Source organism: Cariama cristata, unplaced genomic scaffold (assembly GCF_000690535.1).
Source record: "Cariama cristata isolate BGI_N322 unplaced genomic scaffold, ASM69053v1 scaffold42635, whole genome shotgun sequence".
NCBI lineage: Eukaryota > Metazoa > Chordata > Aves > Cariamiformes > Cariamidae > Cariama > Cariama cristata.
Window position 1 is genome coordinate 4,555 of NW_009618886.1, and position 13,438 is coordinate 17,992.

Genomic DNA, 13,438 nt, shown 5'->3' on the forward strand with positions numbered 1-13,438 from the left:
AAAGAAAACAAGGAAGAATTTCTTGTTGCAGTAATCTCAGGTTTGTTTCCACAGTTTTCTGCTGAATTCAAAGCAGTGAATCCAATGCAGCAAGTCCCAGCCTTGAAAATTGATGGCATCGCCCTTTCTCAGTCGGTGAGTTACCAGCCACATCCCTGTTAACCATTCACTCCAGCCTGCTGCCCAGTCTGGAGGCAATGGCTTTGCTTCATCTTTTCCCTCAGAGCTCTCATCTGTGCATTGGAAAAGAGATGGCATTTGTGATAAACAGTCCCACTTGGAGGCAGAAATAGCACACAGCCTCTGCTGGGAAACTGCTGTCAAGGATTTAAGCTCAATTCAGCTTTGGTTCATAACTCCACCTTTCAGTTTTTTTGTAGTCTGACTTAGATGGCTATGCCAGGGTTTGCCTGAAATTACAGCTGAGCTAAATGACAACAAGGTCCCAAGCAGACATTGAAGGGGGTATTCTGTTGCTTGGATTGGTAACAAACTTAATTCAAAAGCTGTTGTATTCTCTTGGATCAGCTCCCCTTTCCCAGGTGTTCAGGATGTGAACTTTTCCTTGGCTCTCCAATAACCTCCCCTGATCTCTTTGTTCATTACAGCTAGCTATAATTCATTACCTAGAAGACACCCGTCCTAACCCCAGGCTCCTGCCCCAAGATCCGAAGAAGAGAGCCAAAGTCAGAATGATCGCCGATCACATTGTCTCTGGCATTCAGCCACTCCAGGTATTGCCTTGTCATATCCATGCAAATTAGAAAGTCAGGATGGGTTTCCAGGAGTCTGTATCTCTGAAAAGCTCAGTCTCTTTAAATTGTTGCCAGCCAATAGTGTGGCAGACCTTAAGACTGTGTGTTAGCAGATGAAATCTCTGCTTAGCCTCTGCCTGATCTGCCAATGGCAACAATACAGTATTTCCTACAAAGAAAATCCTATAGCACCCCAGAGTTCTTTCCAGAAACAGCTGGACCCATATGGTTTCACTGCTGGGTCTAGGATGTTTTAGGAAGAAGACAACTGAGCAACCCAAAGGGCAGAGGCAAAGGGATACCCTGGAAGCTCTTGCAGAAGGACAGTCCCAAGAGAGGGATACAGCAGGGCGCACAATTCGGTGAGGGTGAGGTCAGGCCTGATGCAGCATGCTGAACTCAGGCTGGGGGTTCAGGCTTGGCAACACCTCATCTCCCCTCTCCTCCACTGGATGAGGCAGTGGGCAAGATCCAGCCAGCAGCGGTCAACCTAACCTGGAGATTGCTTGCCTTTGCAGAACCAGAGCATCCTGAAACAAATGGGGGAGAAAAAAATGGAATGGGCTCAGAACTGCATCGCATCTGGCTTTCAAGGTGTGTCCCACATCCAAAATGATCAGCACTTCGACTAGCCCTTCAAAATGCTGCACTGCTGGGGTCCTACTTTCCTCTTCAAGCAGAACAACAGGTCCCCCTAGGCTGGTGTGCTGGGGTCCTGCCCTGCTGGCAGCGACAGTGCTCTTCCTGCCCAGAGTCCCTTGTCCAGGACTTGTAGCTCTCCAGGGTGTCAGAGGAAAGATGCTTTCCACAGGGCGCTTCCACTGCTGCACATGGAAGAGGGGAAGCCTGGGGCCATCCTGTACACCGCAGCAGCTGATTCACCCTGAAGCATGAGGGCTGACAGCACTTCCACCCAGCTGCTCCCAAACTAGTGCCTTTTGCTTTAAAGTTCTATCAATCTATATTTATGTGCTTTTGTAATCAGACAAAAGATAACTGATAGCAAACTCCCACAGAATCTAGCAAGTAGGAGAGTATTTCTTTACCTCCCTAGGAGAAATAAGGTGCTTTTTGTTTCCTCAAAACCGTTTCCCCCATGTGCTGGAATGGCAGGCCCATCTTCACTTCTGGACAGACACAAACTGACTGGACCTTTGCATTTTTCCTCTCCCCACTCACATCTCTCTACACTGTCCTCTTAGTATTTCAGGTGCATTGCCTGAAGCAGCTGAAATCACCCTGGGCCCCAAAAAGTGGGAGGACCCTAAAGAGTCCCATAACTACACTGTTCTAAGATTTCTGTTCCTTCCAGGTTCTGTCTCAAATTGCTCCTTTTTCATACTCAGCTCAAGGTCAAAATGCTCTTGTTCATAATTCCCAGTCCAAAAGGTATTTGATGTCCCTTTCAAATGAGTTGCCAATGCCTCACTCCACTGTACCACCTCTCTTGACAGCGCTGGAGCAGATTCTGCAGCACACTGCTGGGTGCTACTGTGTGGGGGATGAAGTAAGTATCTGAGAGAGTGTTGTGTACCATTGGAGAACTGAAAGGAAAGAAAATTAGTTGTGGAGACACTGCACAAGCCCATCCTGTACCTGGAGTTAAATGCGGTGGCTTCACCATAAGAAAAGCAGCTGCATGGATCCTACTTAGGCCAGTAGTGACTTGCAAATAGTTATGCAGATGTTTACCTGTCCCTGCCTGTAACTTGCTGATGGTCAGATTCTGCAGCTGTATCTAGGATCTGGCTGCTACTAAAGGACGTGGAAACAGATTATGTATATATCATCTTTAAGAGATTTGGAGTTCAAAGTGTCCTGTCATAGGGGCAAAGCTTGGCTCAAGAAACAGAGATTCAGTTCTTATCTCTGCTCTGTGGAACCTTTAACCAAGTTGTATTGTATTTTTCTGCTCTGTTTGTCCAATTTTAACATGGACAGATTTCAGAGAGCTCACATACAAGCGATTCTGATCCTTACCAAGCTAGAGGCCACTCAGGCCTCTTCCATTTAGTAGTCCTGTTTGGCAGGCCCTTGGATCTTTCCTATAAAAACCTGAGAAAAAAATGAAGGCTTCTGCAATATCCTGTCATGCAGAGGATTGTCTAGGAGGAGCTTTATGGAACTGGAGCCATTGGTGGGCAAAGGCTAGTTACAAGATCTTATGCTGGAGAATAATGCATGCTCTGAAAGGCAACCAGAGCTTCGTGACCTGGGGAGCAGGCAGCTGCCTCCGTGTGGACAGGCCACTAGCTGTATTGTCCTTGAGTCTTCTTTTCAGATTGTGAGTCCCTAACCTGTCTGCAAAGGCCCTATCGTGTATCAGGTCTTGACATTGGCAGGAGCTGCTTGATATTCCTGCAATGCAAACAAGCAGAATTTACTCATCTTTTCCCAGCCATGCAAACTCCCCCCTCCCTCTGCAGCTTGCCAGACTTGTTTGCTCAGAGGAAGTTGTCATAGAAGCACTGTGTCCTTGAGGTCATCATGGTCAGCTGGTCAATATGAAGCTCCCTAAAGGCTGATGGCTTCTTCTAGTAATGACTGCTATGAAGTTCTTTTCCTTATACCATTGTTGTATTATTAATGCTGGATTAAAGAATGAGATTGTCGTGACAACTCCTCTGTACTGGCTGATAGAACAATTTCTATCCTGCTCTCAAAATCTGCCACCACAGTGAAGCATGCTGGGACAGGCTCTGAGTTACTCTGACCCCTTTTCTCTGCTACATTTCCAGGTTTCCATGGCTGATCTGTGTTTGGTGCCTCAAGTTTTCAATGCTGAAAGGTAATTAAGGCTAAGCTTGAGGTGCCCTTCAAGGGTGCCTACTCTTTGTGCTGGGCTGTCAAAGTTTACCTTCTGCTGCTCCTGTGCCTGTTAGGAAAGCATCCCTCCTGCCTGCCCTATCCAGTTATGGATTCTTCTCTGCATGAATTTTCCTATGTCATAAATAGTGTCTCTTTTGGAAGCTCTTGGAAATAAGGAGCTGTGGTCTCTTCTCGGAGGCCCCTGCAGGAAACCTGATCTATGCCCTTAGAAAAGCTAAGGCTGCCTGCACTCCACATTCTCTCTCCCTGTTTGCCCTATATTTGCACTGCATACAGGAGGAAGAGATGAATCTGACTATATTTGTTGAAAGCCTTAAACCTATGCAAGTAGTGACTGCATGATTCCCAGGAAAAGCACAGTACCTTCTTACCCTGTGCTGCACACTATGTAAAAGCCCAGTGAGGATGGAAGAACTAACATTTCCTCTAGCATTTGTTTTTAAATCTACAAAGATGAATCTTTTCTCTTAATGCAAATGTACCCCAGCCTGTGAGATTCTGCCATACTGGGCAGGCACAGCATTCTGCTCTGCCCTTCTGCTCACTGCTGCACTGGCTGTCCGACTCATAGCACCTCACAATTTTTTTTTTCCTTTTGCAGATTCAAAGTGGACATGGGTCCATATCCCACAATAACCAGAATAAACAAAGCTCTCCTGGAGTTAGAGGCATTCAAAGTAAGCCATCCATCCCGGCAGCCAGATACTCCAGCAGAGCTGCGAGCTTGAAGCTCTTCTACTCATTAAATCAAGTAAGCTGGAGTGTCAAAGAGGACAACAACTACAGCTTGAGTAGGACTTCAGTGCCAGCAGGAAGCCCTAGTACTATTGTCTGACTTTCTCACTTCCCGCTCTGGGTGGGAGGAAGGACAGAGTACTTGGATGTAACCTGGGTGACTTAAAGGAGCTACGCCTGTGCTTGAAAGCTTGCAGCTACTTCTATGGGGTTTTTTTCTGTCTGATATATCTCCATGAAGCAGATTAAAGCAGAAGCATTCATAATTATCAGAAGTCCTCTTTGTATGGCTTTGGGTTGGGGATTGTGGCCACAAACAACTTTGAGGCATTGAGCCAATTCTGGACTCACCACAGGGACTTCCTCTTTCTACCATGTACAGAAAGCGTCGGGGAACAAGTGTACACAGTGTGCTACTAACCTAGCAGGCCTGCTTGTCCTTGCAGCTGTCTCAGAGCTATGGCATAATCATCAGTGCCATGGATATAAACAGTAAGAACTAGTCACTGACAGAAGACAGCTTAATCCCAACCCTTGTTGGGTCCCACAGGTCTTGCAAGAGCACACAGTCAGCAACTCTGCCACCCCTTGCAGTGACAAGATAATTAGTAACTCAGCTGATTTGTACCTCTTACATCTAGCAGCAGTCTTGTGGAATTTATAATAAAGGTCTGTCTAGAGCAAAGCTAGATGGTTGTGCCATAGTCAGCAAGACACAACCAGCTCACTCCCATACACTGAAAATTATGGCATTGTCTTCCTTTTCCCATCTTCAGACACTGCTCTAGGTGTTTTCTTAGTCCTCAGCTGCAGACTATTGCCCAAGGGAATCCCACCCGAGATTCCCTCCAAACGAGATTCATGTCTGTACTTTCACTGTGAGGACCTTCCAAGTGGCAGGAGTAAATCCCATTCCATTCATCCCAAATGAAACCCAACACCTGAGTCATCTTCAGAACTGAAAGCACCCTGGGAATTCCAGCCCAGAAACCTGTAGGGCAAGAAGGGAAACCCAGAAGCCTGTGACTCTGTTCCTGTGCAGGCTCAGCTCAGATGCCACTGAATGTTTTGGCACCCAAGCCCAGGTACCAAGCCAGGGATATGGGAGGGAGTTTCTTCCTGTTTGATGCTATATATCAGCTGTATCAGCTATCCTAAGAGGGCAATACCCATGGCCTTCAGAAAGACTTTACAAACCCATGATCTCTCGTGCCAAGGTAGTAGTCACCTACATACAGATACTTGGACTGTGACATTGCTTGGACTAATTTATTGCCATCCATGTCTTTATTCAGGCTGGTGAAGAGCCCTTGCTCTTCCAGGCTCATTCCAAGTACTGTGCATTATCCTAGGTCCAGCTGGATCTTGACTGTGCTGTTATAAAAGGTCCCAGCACAGTTGGAGCCCCCAAAGACCAACACCGTATGCAGGTTATGCTCCTCTTTGTTCTCCTTGTCCACATCCATCAGGTGGGCAGGAGTCACGTCAAGCAATGTGTGGCCAGCTCGGGGTACAGAGCAGAGGTCGTGGTGAATCACCGTGCTCCATGAAAGAGTATCTGAAGTAGAAAGGGGCTATCAGTATTGACAAGCCCATTGCTAGCACAAGGGACAAAACAAATGGACCAGACTAGGTGTTCAGAAACAGTCCCATAGTCACCTTCAGCTATGGAAACAGGGAGAGAGAGTCACTCACCCAGACGGAAGACAAAGGCATCCTGGAGGGCTCCCTTGGCATTGTAGCCTCCACTGATCAGAACCTTCTGGTCCGACACAGCCAGAGCTGCATGAAAACTGCAACCAAAGCAAAGCCAAAAGGTGACTACAGCAAAACCTGTGGGGGTTGCCTCAGTCAGCAATGGACAGGAGTGGGCAGACTTCAGCAGGCGACTGGGGGCTTAAGCTGCAGAATGGAAGTTAACTTCTGCTTCTCTTCTGCTCTGACTTGCTGAATAACCCAGAGAACACTGTTTGCCTCTGCAGGTCAGGCCATGATCAGGCCTGAAAAGCACCTCATTATCTCAGAAAGAGTGACCAAACCTCCTATGTTTTGCTCTGTGAAGTGAGACAGCAGGCTAGCCAGGCTTTGGTCTGATTTAAGTCATTGTTCTAGTGGGCAATAGTGTCTGTTTAGGAACAGCATAGTCCTAGTACAAGAGTTTCCTTCCTCTGTGTGTGTCTGTTGTACTCCAAGTACTGTGGAGAACAAAGAGCAGGCAATACAGTTCACTAGTACACGGCAGAAAACTTCCCCTAGCCTGAAAGGCAAATTTCCAGGGAGTCTAAGGGGTCTGTACCCCCCACACCCTACAGGCACCAACTAGGACAGCACAGGAATTTCTGGTCCCACAGCAGAGGGGCCATCCACTGTATTTTGACTAGTGGGACAGAGATATGCAACTGGGTCTGATCACAAGCACCGTTTAAACCTGGCTTCAAAGAGAAAGGACAGAGGAAGAAGATAGCTCCTGGGTCTGCAATAGGATCTTACCAACGTGCGGAAGGCTGTCCTGCGAGGAGGAGGACTGGTGTGTACTCCATGAAACCTGAAAGCCAGGGGAAAGGCAGGTGAAATGTCCAAAAAGCTCAGCCTCATAACTAGACAAAAACTTTCATACTCTGCCACATCAGCAACCTGCCTTCTCTATTACCCGGCTTCCTCCAAAAAAAGCAGTGTCTTGTTTTTCCCCTTTCCCTCCCCTCTTACCCCAGAAAGGGTTTTTTTATCCCATAGTTTTCCACCTCCATTGCCTAGTCAGGAGTTTTTATAACATTAATGCTACCTTCCCATTGAGCATGCCTTATTCCCCAGCCCCTGCCTTAGAGCGGACCTTCCCAAGGCACCCATCTGGCACAGACTTTCTTACCCAGATCCAGGACGTGCATGTCACTGAGGTAGAGAGAAGCTCTCCGACCCCCAAAAATCAGCAGCTTGTTCTTCAGTAGAGTAGCTGAATGCCTGGGCAGAGAAGAAGCAAGTGAACAAAGCATCTTCAGCAAGTTCCCAAAACTGATATTTGAGCCTTGTCTTCTGCTATTGGGCTGCCATAGCTTCAGTCTATACCTGCCTCCACCCCCAGCCACTGCAGCCCAAGGACAGAATCCCATCAGGACTCATGACAGGAAGTACTGGGAGTCACATTGCTCAAAACATAGCCCCATCTTAAGGAGCAAACAGTGGAGAACAATCACCTAATATTTAGGAAATTACACTGGTGTGGGAGGGAAGGTGAGCAGAGGTTTTCTGCTCTATTTTGGAGGACTGGAATAAGGGGACTCTTACCCAAGCCTAGGCAGAGGCTTCTCCCCTTCTGAGATGGGCTGATACCAAATTTCATGCTCTGGATTGAAGACATAGAGCACGTTGCTGCAGGGTCCAACTGCCAGTGATGCCTTTTTAGGGAAAGTCCCTCCGAAAACAAAGAGCTCCTTGCGGTAGATAGTTGCACTGTGGTAGGCAAGCACTGGCATCCTCCCTTTAGCCTCGAAAAAGTTCAACATACACTTGTTACGAGAAGTGCATTATTTGCTGCATGACTTGGAGGAAAGGGGCCCACATCATGCAGGGAGTTTGACAAGTCTCAGTTTTCACTTTATTGGCTTCCTAGCCAGGTCTTTGCCATACAGGCAGACAGTACATCCTTTGCATACTCTGCATCACCAGAATGTTTCGATGAGAGAAGGAAGTCAACCTCCTACCCCAGCTTCCTCAGAAAACAACAGAGGACAGAAAGATCTCATCCAGGCTTACTCTGTAAAAGCCATCTTGTGTCTTAGCCAGGAAAGAGACATAGTCCCTTGCTGACAGGGCCCTCTGCAAGGACATGACAGGCAAGTAAAGATCTCAGAGATCTGCTGTGCTCAGAGCAGTCCCTGATTTGAGAAGACCAGCTCTTCACCTTAGCATCCAGTGCAGCTCTCAATAGCACCATATGAAATGAGAGGCCATTTCCCTCTGTCACTTGTACAGTACCTCCCACCCACGACCTTGGTCAGACACAGCACTCTGCAGCAACCATTTTTTCACCTTGCTTCATTCATTGTAGGCCTAGCCTCTGCTTTTTGCCAAGCTTGTGGCCCTTCAATATAGCCTTCTTATATCCGTCAATCCCAATTAAGCAGTTCAGACAACCTGCAGCAACAGTGGACCAAGACTACTGGAATAAGGATATGGGCACATCGAGTGCCACATTCAGGCAGGACCTACCACCCGTCCTGTGCTTTTGTCTTGGAAGAGCTGCAGTACTTACAGCCACGAGGAGCCATTTCCAGGTGACTGTGTCCAGAATGTAGATGCCACTATACTCTTTGTCCTCCCTTATGCCCCCAAAGATGTAGATACGCTTGGTGTCTGGGTCGTAGGTAGCTGTGTGACCATGCAAGCAGGATGGCATGGCGTTTTGTAGCTGGAAACCCATTGGAAGCCAGAAATCACTGTCTGTGGGAGCAAAACCAGACAAATGGTGTGGGAGTTCAAAGACATTCTCAATTTCTCCAGATTTAAAGAATATGTCATAAAATCTTTACTCAAGACCTTGCTCCCTTCATCTCCTTCTCTCCTTTGATTCAGGGCTAGAGGAGACTCATTCAGAAATGTTTCTGTGTAAGGAACAAAGGGGAACACTAACTAGGTGGGGAATAGCAAGGCGGAAGAGAAGATCAGTGAGGTGCAGAAAACTGCAAGGCACTGGAATTGTATCTCACACTTCTCCACCAGTCATCACACACAGACTGCAAACTGCGCTGTTGCTTTTATCCCTTAAAATTCACCCAACTCTTTCCAGAACTTACACCTTAGCTCCTGGAGGGCTCTCACATACAGCCTCACAGCCTCTCATGGCACCCTACATTGTCAGCTCAGTGTGGTGAGCACGCTAGGAGATGTGACACCTTTGCTGTCCCATCCAGATGCACAGACCCCTGAGTACCGCCTCCCATCTGCATGAGTTGTCCTCAAGTCCCACTGCCCCCATTGCCCTTGATAGCCCTAAAGTCCCCACCAATTTCCAGCTTCCAGAGTGCATCCTTGCAGGACTGCTGATCGACACCTTCTCCACCGATCAGAACAGCTGTCCCCAGGTCACTGAGGCACATGGCATGGCACCACCGTGGGCTGGGGCTGCCTGGGGAGGGGAGAGCACAGGGCCATGAGCAGAGTCAGATGAGACACCCCCAGCTCCCTTCCCTGCTGGGGAGAACAAGGCAGCTGAAGGCTCAGAGGGGAGAAATCAGAAGGCAAAGGCCCCAGGTCCCTTCCCTCTGGGGTGGCAAGAGACATAGCTCCCTGAGGAAGGTTACCTGTTGGCTTTTGGGAATAATTGCTGTACTAGGAGATATGTTGCTAGTAGAGGGAGCCAGCAAAGGATGTAGGATGCATACAGGCTGCCACTTCAGGCAGGCTTGGATGCCCCCCATTGATTGCCTATCCCCAGACGGGATATCCCAGTTGTGCCAGCCTGCTGTGTTACTCCTTGCGAGGGAGGACTACCTAGGGACAGCTTGTTAGTGCCTAAGATACAGCAACCAGAAGCCTGGAGCTGCTTCCAGAGATATTCCTCGTACTGCTCTGTTCCTCCTGCTTTCCTCTCCCAGGCCCCTGCGGTTGGCTGAGCAAGCTAAAAATACTTTTTAACCAAAGTCTATTCCACATCTTACCCTTTGCCTCAAAGGGCTATGCACCCAGGGGTGTGCCTGAGATTCAGAGGGACTAGAGAAGTGTATTGAAAAGTCTGACAGTATTGGAAGCACCTATACTGAGAGGTCAATTGCATTGAGAGGAACAGTATATACACACAACCTACTTGTTATTCTTGATCACTGGGCAGATAAAGGATGAAGCATGAAAGGCCTGTCACATTAAAGGGAATGGCATCACTGAGTGGCTGAAAAGACAAACCAGGGTCTAGGAACCAGATCCTCACCTTGCAACTCCTCCACCGCCAGATCTGCAGAGGAAACACAGAGATGGCCCCATAAAGAAAGCAGCCAGCAGACATACCGTGGAAAGTGCTCAGCTCCACAGTTTAAAAGTCCATTGGCCTTCCTTCCTCCAACCCCCAGCACAAAGCTACCTCACTGCAACAGACAAGATGCAAGACCAAGAATCCTGAAGAAAGTCTCATCAGAAGAAATGCAGAAGACAGGTAAGACCAGGGCACACTTCTTTTGACTGCCATCATGTTGTCACAATTGCATTTTACCCCTCTGATGGAAGCTCATTTTCCCCCTTCTCACACTGCCTACAATGGAAGCGACTTTATGATGCAGGTATATTTGCCTTTGTGAGAAGCAAGCCAAGTCCCAAGAAGTCACTTCACATCGGGACCACCGAGTTATTGTCAAATATCTACACACAAATTTGGGCACACCTGGAGCTGACTTGGAATTCACATTCCAGAAGGTAAAAGTTTTGTTTCCAAACCCCTTGGCAGCTACCTTCTCACTACTGAAATGTCAGTACAATTATACTAATTATACATATATTCCCTTTCATATTCTCTATACTTTAATAATAACGAATGTCTTCTATGGACCAAGTGGTATGCTGTTAGTAGGGGAACAAACAGACTAATGGAGAGCTTACAGAACGTCACACTAGGTAACTTTCTCGTGCCTCAATTTACTCTTTGGTAAAACAAGGTTAACAATACTTGCCTTCATTTACAAAGCACTCTTACTCATAGGAAGAGAGAGACATGTTATGGTACAGAGTGTTGGCACTAACATTTTCTATTTCTGGCCTTTTCCCAGCAGGCAAAATTCATCAAGCAGTTTATCCAGGACTAAGGAGCATTCTCCGTATTTCATAAGCCAAGACAGACAAGCCCATCTTGCCTTGGAGGTATACAGAGGAATGGCCTGGGAAGTTGCTGCCCAGCAGCACTGACAGATTGTTCAAACAAGACCTGTAAAATAAATCTGGAAGCTGGAACAGTTACCTTCTTCATCGAGATCTCTCTCAGACTCTGTGGGTTCAAATAAAACTTTCCTGGGCTTCTTGGGGTGGACAGGACTCTTCCTCCAAGCCTCACTGGCTTCCACCTTGCCAGATGGTGGCTTCAGGGTACATGGTACTGCCAGGGTCCTCAGCGGTGGGCGGATATCCTTCCTCCCAGGCCTGGATGCTCTAGCACTCACCGCTGAGCTCTGACTCTTAACCTGTGACAAGAGTCCAGTCAAATCAGCCCTGAAGAAAAAGACCTGAGGCTACTGTGAGTTGTCTATTACTGGGCCAGAGATTAATTTCACTTGGTGACTGTTTTCAGGCTCATCTTCCCGTTGAGTCTTAAGGGCCAGCATGCCAACCATATCAACTGGAAAATATATCTTGAGTAATGCAGCCACCCGCTGCTATATGCCCAGTGATCTGCTTTCAGACTGTTGGCTGCGACTGGCACAGCTGGCACAAGGCAACTGGAAAGGCAGAAAGGCCATCTGTGCTAGGCGTAACCAGGCTGATCAATCATCCCACCGTGTGCTGTTAAATTCAACCCTTCCAAAGGCATTTCAATGGAGAGTACCACTTTCTTTAGCACAAGTGAATCTTCAGCTCCAAAACTTGCTTAGCCAGGTCTCCACTAAGACAGCAGCAGCAAATGTTTCTGCTAGACATCAACTGAGCAGCTACGAGTGAGAGAGAAGATACTAAGGAGAGGGTGAAATAATGAGAGGAAGGCTCCAGCACACACATACCGCAGTAGGATCCTCCAGGTCCTGGCCAAGGGGCATATCATCTCCTGGGAGCACTGGTGACTGGGTGGTCTCCGGGACGAGGAAGGGGTGGGCAGGCGTACTGTTGGAGACACCTCGGAGCAGCTGTGGCAGAAACAATGACAGTGAGAATAAAAGGACAGGCCAAGTGTGCTGGCCTCCATCCAAAAAGGGTAAGCAAAAAGATGTCTTGCAAGGGACAGATTCCCTGCAAGGGAATAGCCTAGCTTTCATCTCCAGCACCAACAGAATAAACAAAGAAAAGCAAAGCCAGGCACTGGGAGATGCTAAATCCAAGGGCTTCAGCACAAGCTAAACCAACTGTGCAGTACCACAGACCCAGGAGAGTGGAACTGGAAGTGAACCACTCTCTGCTGCCCATCTCTTGTGATACATGAGGTGTGTTGGCAAAGTTGCGTTTAGGGAATAGGCCGGAGCAACACAGAGGCCTCAGCACAGACGTGCATTAACAGATCCACATTTCATGGCTCTGCTTTGGAGTAGCAAAGAGAAGGAAAAGGAGAGGATGGGAGAGGAATTTCTGTAGCTCAGAAGTGACAACATTTGGCACCCCGGGGCAGGAAGAGAGGAGGATGTCGGCTCTTTTACCTGTCCATTGACAGTCAGGACAAGCTTCACAGAGTTGCCTTTGTCCATCTCTTTCAACGAGGCCATGAAAACATCCGTTCTCCAGTCACCTTCCCACACCAGAGACCTGCACAGAGGACCATGGTTTTTCAGCCCACAAGTGACTCTGAACAGGCAAAAACTCCTGCTCCCAGGTTAGCTGGTAACACTCCAAAGCCAAAAAAGATCCAGCCCTGAAAGCAGCCAAAAAGAAGCTGAAAGCATCACTAGAGGGAAACACCATGGTGGAGGACCGGCAGGCCTGAGCAGCTTTAGGACGACACCAGCAGAACCAGGCAGCACCACAGAGCAGAACACCTTTCCATGACACCCCTCCTGCCACGACCTGACCTGCGGGCGGGCTCCAGCGTGCCAACCCGCTGCGGCGCGATGCCTGGGGACACCAGCACGTCCACTGCGAGGCTGGTGTCCGGTGAGTAACAGCTCCAGTCTCCCAGCCCGAACACCACCAGCTGCTTTGGCAGCGGCAGGGGCAACCAAGCCTGGAAACCCATCTTGCTGGACTGGCTGCAAGGGGAGGGAAGAAAAGCAACAAAAACCAGAGATAAACATCAAGGAGCAAAGCAGATGATCCGAAAAAATATATTAAAAGGCTGGAAAACGTGTTTATGCCAGGGGAGGCTGAAAGGAGAGGGTTTGTGTCATTAAAGAGGAGACTGCACAGGGATGTGATGAAAATAAGCGGTAGCTTGGCAACGGAACGCGGCCGTGAGCCAGGCAGCTCCAGAGAGGCGAGGCGAGGCGAGGCGAGGCGTGCAGCTC

At 48.3% G+C, this 13,438-nt stretch overlaps 2 protein-coding genes across 3 annotated transcripts in view; one reads left to right on the forward strand and one right to left on the reverse strand.

Annotated features, from left to right (window-relative positions):
* The window catches only part of GSTZ1 (glutathione S-transferase zeta 1), a 6,596-nt gene extending 2,167 nt beyond the window's left edge, over window positions 1-4,429 (forward strand). For both annotated transcript variants that reach the window (XM_009701024.1, XM_009701025.1), the window contains exons 4-9: window positions 55-135; window positions 609-734; window positions 1,274-1,349; window positions 2,210-2,262; window positions 3,494-3,543; window positions 4,186-4,429. In XM_009701024.1, the coding sequence (XP_009699326.1) occupies window positions 55-135; window positions 609-734; window positions 1,274-1,349; window positions 2,210-2,262; window positions 3,494-3,543; window positions 4,186-4,312 (513 nt within the window). In that variant the 3' untranslated portion in view covers window positions 4,313-4,429. The remainder of the gene's footprint in view (window positions 1-54; window positions 136-608; window positions 735-1,273; window positions 1,350-2,209; window positions 2,263-3,493; window positions 3,544-4,185) is intronic.
* A 1,233-nt stretch (window positions 4,430-5,662) lies between these two features.
* Window positions 5,663-13,183, reverse strand: LOC104162320 (coiled-coil domain-containing protein lobo homolog; the record flags this gene model as incomplete). The annotated part of the gene is made up of 12 exons (XM_009701026.1): window positions 5,663-5,823; window positions 6,015-6,112; window positions 6,810-6,864; window positions 7,186-7,277; window positions 7,602-7,801; window positions 8,569-8,756; window positions 9,283-9,441; window positions 10,240-10,263; window positions 11,257-11,476; window positions 12,011-12,133; window positions 12,638-12,743; window positions 13,007-13,183. Coding segments are annotated over 12 exons (1,603 nt in total), but the record flags the coding sequence as incomplete, so codon positions are not given.
* Window positions 13,184-13,438: the final 255 nt, after the last annotated feature.